At 44.0% G+C, this 8,911-nt stretch overlaps 1 protein-coding gene across 1 annotated transcript in view; it reads right to left on the reverse strand.

Annotated features, from left to right (window-relative positions):
- The window catches only part of LOC111157159 (arylsulfatase family member H), a 16,074-nt gene extending 13,804 nt beyond the window's left edge, over nt 1-2,270 (reverse strand). The window contains exons 1-2 of the mRNA XM_022518427.1: nt 2,242-2,270; nt 572-721 (exon numbers count right to left, since the gene is read on the reverse strand). Coding sequence (XP_022374135.1) covers nt 572-721; nt 2,242-2,264 — 173 coding nt within the window. The 5' untranslated portion in view covers nt 2,265-2,270. The remainder of the gene's footprint in view (nt 1-571; nt 722-2,241) is intronic.
- Nucleotides 2,271-8,911: the final 6,641 nt, after the last annotated feature.

Genomic DNA, 8,911 nt, shown 5'->3' on the forward strand with positions numbered 1-8,911 from the left:
CACTCCCAGCCTCAGCCCTGCCTGGATCTCACACTCCCAGCCTCAGCCCTGCCTGGATCTCACACTCCCAGCCTCAGCCCTGCCTGGATCTCATACTCACAGCTCCAGGACCAGGAGGGAATCCATGTGTGTTGCTGAAGCCGCTCAGGATGTAGCATTTCTGGAATGAGCCAATCCCAAGCGACAGAGCACAATGGCGATTGCTAGGAGCTGAGGGCTGAGGGCTGAGGGGTAGAGGCTACTGGTACTAGGTGTGGGGTAGCCTTTTGGGGGCCATACAGAAGTTCTGGAAGCAGACAGAGGGCACAGCTGCGCCACCCTGTGCATGGGCTCCGCCCCCTGAATGGTGCCTTATCTGTGGGCTACAGAGGAGCTGCCGTGTTAGGGGAATCTCACCTCAAAAGCAGGACAGCAGCCACCAGACCAGGGAGAGACGGATGCAAAGGCTGAGCTCTGCTTTTCCTGGTGCCCATGGATGGTCAAAGCCGACCACGCCCCTGCTAGGGCCCAGCTGCTCCCGAGCGTCCGGGGCACCCCTCCCTCCACAGTGGGGCAAGGATGGCTTCCTTACCTCACTGTGTTATTACCGTAGCAGCAAATGTCCCCCACCCCAAGGTCGTCGGCCATCAGCAGCACGATGTTGGGCCTGGAGTTCCTCGTGGTAAAGGCCGCACTCAGACCCCCAAGCCAGCAGCACAGGCACACCGACAGCCAGCTGGTCCTGGAAGCATTTGGGGACGTAACAAACACAGCAACACACACGGTCAATCCTGCCTTGTGGGCAGCAGAGAAGGCGCCATCGTGCTATTTCTTACTGACACCCACCACACTGGACCCCTGGACTACCTTCCTCGGAATCCAGAACTTATTTTATTTTATGCCTTTATTCTTTATTTATTTTTAAGGATTTTGTTTATTTATTTGAGGCAGAGAAAGAGAGAGAACACAGCAAGGAAGAGGAGCAGAGGGAGAGGGAGAAGCAGATTTCCTGGGGAGCAGGGAACCCGATGTGGGACTCAATCCCAGGACCCAGGATCATGACCTGAGCCGAAGGCAGATGCTAAACCGACTGAGCCACCCAGGCGCCCCCAGAATGTTTTTTTAAAGTCCTATTCCATGTTAACATAGTATAACATACACATTAATTTTCTATACATGGTGATATTTAAATTCTTATAACTTTCCCAACCTTTTCACGATATGAGACCCTTAAATACTGTTTAAACCCGAGTGGGTTTATTTGAATTTAACCTTAATGGGAGGCCTCATAATTTGATTTATTTGAATAAAAATGTAAACAAAATAGAAAATCAGGAGCAAATCGCTAGTGAGCCTGTCTTTTCTTTTGTTTTTTTTTCTTTTGATGCTCAGTTGTATTTTTTAATACATTAAAATATTTATTTAAAATAACATTGAGAATTCTTTTAACATCTGAAAAAGGAAAATTGGCATACTTGCATATGCTCCTAAGTGTTAGGCTGTAGACTCATGCATTTGTGACTATTAAATGCTATCATATGCTCCAAAAAGATTTTGAACAAAATCGTTCCCAGTAGAGGACCATTGTCTCGTGCAGGAAAGTGTTTCCAAAACCCCAAATTCCAACCGATCCATTCCATTCCAAGCCCTGCTCACTCTACCTCAAAAAAATGCATCTTAAATCCATTTGCATGCATCCACCTACAGGCCCCGTCACGGCAAGCCAACTAACTCAAAGCGTGTCTCGGTTGGATTCCTCAAAACTCTCCCAAATGGCCTGGCCCATCCCATTTTTGCCATTTGAACGCCCTCCAAAATGCAGCCAACCTGAGCAACCCTATCCTATGAATCTGGTTGCAACGCTCCCCAACAAAGTCCAATGGCTTCCCATTGCGCCATGATTGGCAAGCCGCACCACGTGATGTTCTATGCTGTTCCGTCATGCTTTCCTCTCACTACCCACTCCCCAGCCTTGGCTCATCGATGGCATCCTTAAAATCCCTGCAATGACCCATGACTTTGGACCTTGGGCAACCCAATGAATTTGCATACATGCCGTCCCTCGTACGGTAAGCGTCGCTTCCTCAGCAAAGGCATCCTGTGGGACGTCAGCAACCCACAGCTCCTGGCACACCCCTCATTATCTGTAGCAGGTTTAGGGCGGATGCAGTAGACCAAACATCAGCCCGGGTGAGGAACACGGGATGGAGAACATGACAGGGATACAGAGAAAAAGGATGGTTTACAAAGTCACCTACTCACCAGTTAGAGAATGGCTGCTTCATGACTGTGTGTGCTGCTCCCCTAGGGAAGAAAAAGAAAAAAAAAAGAGCTGTAGAGCCGACATTTGTCTCATAAGCAGGCTGTTGATCCAAAGGACTAAGGAACCTGTTCATGTGGTCATCCTCTCAATCCTTCACAGCTCACTTGCAAACCAGTCATGTTCACCCAGAGAGAATCTGACAAAGAACACGACCCAGACATTTCTGGGTAGATGTCATGGCAGATTTCCAACACATGATGTGGATCTGACAACAAAAACCCTTCATGGCAGAGTCGCTGAAATACATAAGTCGTCGATGAATGGGCAGGCATTCCGTAACTATGTGTACCAGGCATACGGTATGTATGGTACACAGCTACAAGGAACATTTTCCTCCCCAAGGTAGATAAGCAATGTCTACCTTAAAAAAAAAAAAAAACACACAGTGATGAACACTATGGACGTATGGTGATGTTGGCCCAACTCCTTGAATGCAAGAAGGCATGTTAGCAGCTATAATTACAATCCTTTTATAAGAGTCCAAAGAGTAGTAGAGTCCTGTGTTCTCCCCACAGAAGTTCCCCAAATGGCTCCAAGTTGTTGATATTTGATAGGCTGAGGAACCTCCCCACAAGGCAAATGGTATATAATAATGATTAATGACACCACCCTAGAGTTTATAGGGCTTTTTCATCCCCAAGGCATCTCCAATGTTCCCTTTGGATCCTTAAAATACCTCACCCTGCTTGCCTCAAAGGCTTTATGACACTTCTTTTGTTTTATGGGAGAGGGAGCTGGGGTCATAGAACTTAGAACACTTTCACAGAGGCTGGTAAATTGCAGATGTGGCATTCAGAAGGTCTCTTCCTTATAATCATGTGTGTGTGTGTGTGTGTGTGTGTCCAATTCCCAGGGCTCCCTGGTCATTTTAGACCTCCAGGAAGACTCTTGGGTGGTATGATTTTCCTGGGCCACTTGGTGAAGCTGACCCTCCCATTGCCTCTGCCCCACAGAAACCCCCATCAATACTTGTGTACTCAACTTGTTTCCATGGTGACGTCCCAAGAAGCCATACTCTAATGTTTCCTCTCTCCAGCCCCATTGCCTCACACATTACATGGCATTCCTGTAAATTTCCAGTAGTTTCCAAAATGCATTTCTAGTATATGCTCACTGAAGACATCGAGTATTTCACAAGGGTTGCATGAAAGATGCAAGAATGGTGTTGTTGTTGTTGTTTTTAATTTACCAACTGTAGCCATATCCATCTCATTTCCTAAGAATGTATTTCTCCAACCCAAGACGGGTAAACTCACCATGGATGGTCCTAGTCACCTGTGCAAAGATCTTTCTAACCAACAATAAATAAAAGCTATTTATAAAGTAGATGGAAATCAGAGTTATAACAGAGCTCCTACTGTCTCAAAGAATTATACATATCAAATCAAGAAAAACGTGTCTATTCAGGAAGCTCCTCTACACTGTTCTGCACAACCCATTTCTCCCCTTCCTCCCCCACACCAGATTTTAACAGAGGAATTTTTTAAAGGTGGGCAAACTGGTGATGCATATTTGGGCTTCTGGAGATGGACAAATGCAAAAGACTGGTATCATAGATCAATGTGGTTTTCCAAATTGGTTTTACTTCCCAGCTATCTTTGAAGAGATGTTCAAAGTTATGGACCTAATCAAGAAGCACTGCTCAAAAGCCTATTCTATAAGGTCATGTTATTAACTGAAAAGGCAGGAAATACATTAGTCAACAAAAGAATTACATCCTCAAATGGATAAAAACGCAAATGCAGATGTGTGTAGTCTATATCCTTCCATAGGGAGAATGAGAGTCAAAAACCAAATCCAAATGAAGCAAAACCCCAAAACCAGTGCTCTTGGTTGGTGGTATGGACCTTCCAAAATGATGGCGGAAAAAATGCAACTATGTGAGTGACTGATGTGTTAGCCGATTTTTGGTAATCACTTTGTAATACATACCGACAGCAAATCATCACATTGTATGTCTTAAATTTACCATGTTCTGTGTCAATTCCATCTCAACAAACCTGGGGAAAAAAAGCCTTTAAAATTCCTGATTTTCATGTTTTCACCTTTAGAGGTTACCTCCCAATGACCCAGAAATAGCAAAACATATCAGTTATGGACACTTTAGTGAGAGAGAGGTTATCAGGTAGTTACATGGAAGAAACTGGAGATGGTGCCTTACATGAAAATAGGGTATTTCTGGATGTGAATAAGTAAAGGATCTGGAGATGACATCATTGAGGATGAGGGTGGCCCTAAATCCAAGTAAGCTTTCCTTGTAAGAGACAGAAGAGGAGAAACAAACATAGAGAAGAAGCCATGTGAGGACAAAGCCAGAGATGGGAAGGGTGTGGCCATAAACCCAGGGACGCCTGGAGCCCCAGAAGCTGGAGGAGGCAGGAAGGGCCCTCCCATGGAGGTTCAGGAGGGAGCACAGCCCTGCCCTGCCTGGATCTCAGCAGCCCTTCCCCACCTGGAGCTCAGACCCTGGTCTCCAGAACTGGGGGAGGTTACACTTATGTTGCTGTAAGCCCTCAGTCTGTGGTCATTTGTTACAGCATCCCCAGGAAACAAATACACTTTTAAGAAAGATTCCAAGAAAATTACCTGCATACTTAGCCAGTGGAAGTTTTGTGAGGGGACGCTGCTGCTAAATATTAAATTTTTGAGAAATCATAAGCAATGGCACACCATGGTGTGTCATTCTTCTCATTCCAGAAGCAGCCGGCAAAAGGCAGGGGTAAGGGTGTGGATTGCAACCTTGCTTTTCCACAGAATCAGGAGGGAGCCATCTGAAATCAGGCTGAAGAGGAAGGGATAAATATACTCATGGTGCAGAAATCTATGCTATCTCCTTTAAAGTAAGGAAGATACACTCACTGATCTTTTGGGGTTCTTTGATGGTAAAGCTGTATAATTCTGGGAGGCATTCCTCAACCACAGCTGAAATCAAAACAGTAATTACTTTTATGGGACCTTTCATCCAAGGGCACCGCGATGCTACCTGGATGTTATCTCCTCAAGCTTTGGAGGAAGGACAGTAATACTATGATTACTCCCACTCTTCTGTGGATCCAGGGGGCTCTAGGGGTTAGGGTACAGCTTAGGGCCAACTAATAAAGCCAAATGCAGCCTCTCCAGTAATTAAAACATTCTCCCTATTAATATTCACTAACAAAAATCTTCTAGCCACAGAGACCAGTCTTGGAAGTGCCTGTATGTTCTTCCAAAAAGTTCCTTCTTTCCCTTACACACCTGGAAAATCATGCAATTATAGAACCAAAGCCACAGTCGACTTACAGAGTGGACCCATGATGGTGGCTTGATGCCCAGTGGAGCACCGGCGTGTTATCTTCGTGGGGGTAATCCATACGTAGGTGAGCAACTCAAAGACATGATTGCAACCCAGGAAGAACTGGGCAAATTTCAGCGTGCCATACTTGAAATGGAGCAAATAGTTGATCATAATTTTCAACTGAGCATCTCCTTCCTTTCCTTGCTTTCTTTTCTTTCTTTGCTGAACCAACATCTGCAGTTGGGCCAGTCAACACAGCTAAAGCAGGGGAGATGCTTAAAGTCAGAAATTCCCATGTGTGTCCTTAACAAGAGTGAAGAAGAGGCAGAGTTGGGAAATTGGTCAAATCCAGGTCGGGTTCTCTCAGTCTGGAGTTGAATGGTTCTCTGGGGTGGGACATCCTGGACACTGTCAGGTGAGGAGCAGCATCTCTGATCTCCATGGACCACATGCCAGGAGCACCCCCTCCCCAGATACAACAACCCCAATTATTTCCATGGACCACATGCCAGGAGCACCCCCTCCCCAGATACAACAACCCCAATTATTTCCACACATCGCCAAGTGTCCCCTGGGGCATGAAATCATCCCATCTCCATGGTGAGCTCCGCTGAGTGGAGTGGAGCTCCACTCAGCTCCGCTGAACCAGTAGGAACTCATTCTTGCATGATTTCAAATGTTGTTTACTCATCACGCAAGATTCTGATTTTCTCATCCAGGTTGTTGATTTAGAATAGAATCTCTGTGATTTTCTTTTTCCCCCCTAATTTAAATATATGAATAAAAATTGAATGTAACAATTTTCTCCTTGCTTTATTTTAATAATTCCTGCTGGAAAGAATTTAATATGTTGACTTGTGGTTCTTCACTTAGGAGACTTCTAAAAAGATCCACATATATCCCCAAACTTATTCCAAATTAACTGATATTCAATATTTAATATTTATTAAATATTATTTATTTATTAGAGACCTCGAGAGAGAGAGCATGAGCAAAGAGGAGGGGTAGAGGCAGAGGGAGAACGAGACTCCCTGTTGAGCAGGAAGCTGGACATAGGGCTCAATCCCAGACCCTGAGATTGTGTCCTGAGTTGAAGGCAGATGCTTAACTGACTGAGCCACCCAGGTGCCCCTATTCAATGACTCTAACAACATCATTATTATAAAATATAAAAGAGAATCCTCAACAACATGAAAAAAGTTTTAATATCTGTTATTAAAAACATACTCTTTTTTCCTCCTAACAGTTCATATAAACCCACATTTTCTGCTGGATGAGATAAACCCATATCTCCATTATATGCTTTCCACTAAGGAAAAGTCCACTAGTAAAACATTAAATGACAACCATTATGAAGTAAATTCAGAGACCAGAAACCTGGTTTCTTTTTTTTTTTTTTTAAGATTTTATTTATTTATTTGACAGACAGAGATCACAAGGAGGCAGAGAGGCAGAGAGAGATGGGGGGAAGCAGGCTCCCCACTGAGCAGAGATCCTGATGCGGGGCTCGATCCCAGGACCCTGAGACCATGACCTGAGCCGAAGGCAGAGGCTTTAACCCACTGAGCCACCCAGGCACCCCCAGAAACCTGGTTTCTAAATCAGCAAAACTGTTATGCCCTGTATTAGCTTGTGATTTTCAATATTTTGGTATTCACTGAGTCACTGTAATGGTGCGAGCTGCATTATCCCATTCAGGGATTATAACTGATAGCAGAAAGAAAGAAACAGGAAGGAAGGAAGGAAGGAAGGAAGGAAGGAAGGAAGGAAGGAAAGAGAAGAAGAGAGGGAGGAAGGAAGAGAGAAAGGAAGGAAGGAAGGAAGGAAGGAAGGAAGGAAGGAGAAGAAGAGAGGAAGGAAGAGAGAAAGGGAGAGAGAAAGGAAGGAAAGAAAGAAGGAAGGAAGGAAGGGAGATAGATTTTAGAGTAAACTTACGTGTATAGACTTTATGTCATTTTACCACCAAGCAAAGATCACCCACCTCCATGACCTTTGATTAGCCCACTTACTTGTCTTCCTAGGAATAACGTAAATACCCTTAAACACATAAAATCCACATTTTGCAAGTGTCTGCTCACAGGTGAATGGATATATCAAGTCTGGACGTCCCAAATCCAATGGAATACTACCCAGCAATCATAAGGAGTTCACTATGGATAATACAGTCAACAACCTTGAGGCATCTCCAAATTGAGTATGCTGAGTGAGAAAAGCCACACAAAACAGTATAGGATACCTCCTGATCCCATTTATATAAAATCCTAGAAAGTGCAAGGGAGATAGATTACAAGTAATCTACCCTCAACCCTTCATTCTCCACCTTGCTAAGCATTAAAAATTCAAGCCCACCAAACTGGAATTACATTAACTTGCCATATTTTCTATTGAATTACATAAACTTAACGTATTTTACTTACTGGAAAAAAGTTGTCTCTCCAGCTCCAGCATTTAGGGACACTCGTCCTGTGTGTCCAGGCTCCTGTCACAGTTCCTAGTGACTGCACTCATTATAATAATTAAATGTTTATTAAGTACCATGGTGGGGGCACTGCTCAAGTCTGTCAATTATCTTTATAGGTAAGCATCACCTACCAGGGCAGCTGGCACATACTTATTTACCAAAAGGACATTTCATCGGCACTCAACTGCCACCAAACATACATAGATAATTAAGGGGACTTAATTAACTCAAATATGTTTCCTGCCAGGATAATTTAAAAATTAAAAGGTTAAAAAAATTCTCCACTGACTCCAGTTAGGTTTTCAAAACAGCAAAGGGAGAGTAGGGATACATCGAGGTGCGTTTCTGCATCTTAAATTCTATCACAAACTTTCAAAAGTAGCTTCTGTCTTCCAGTCTAAACGTGTCTTATAAATACTGCACCTTTAAGCCTCAATGCACAGCTCTGAGGAGGGTAACCATCGCTAGCTGCATTTGTAGGTGGAGATACCGTGGCACGGAGACAGCCTGTATGCAAGATTCAGTGTCACACTCCTAGAAGAGTACATGATAGAAGAAGTGCTTAGACGGTAGATGAGTAGAGAGATAGATGGTAGGTGGGTGGACAGATGGATGGATGGTTGGATAGATAGACATAGATGGTAGATACGATAGATGGATGGATGGATGGATGGATTGATCGATAGATGACAGATGGGTAGATATGATAGGTAGATGGATGAAAAGATTGATAGATGATAGATCAATGGATCTATCAATAGACAGATGACAGATAGAGAGATGAGGGATGGATGGACAGAGAGATGATAGATAAATGGATAGGTAGACAGGTGGATGGATGGATGGATTGATAAGTGGATGGGTGGATGGATGG

Source organism: Enhydra lutris, unplaced genomic scaffold, assembly GCF_002288905.1.
Source record: "Enhydra lutris kenyoni isolate GAN:26980312 unplaced genomic scaffold, ASM228890v2 scaffoldscaffold52, whole genome shotgun sequence".
In the NCBI taxonomy this organism is placed as follows: Eukaryota; Metazoa; Chordata; class Mammalia; order Carnivora; family Mustelidae; genus Enhydra; species Enhydra lutris.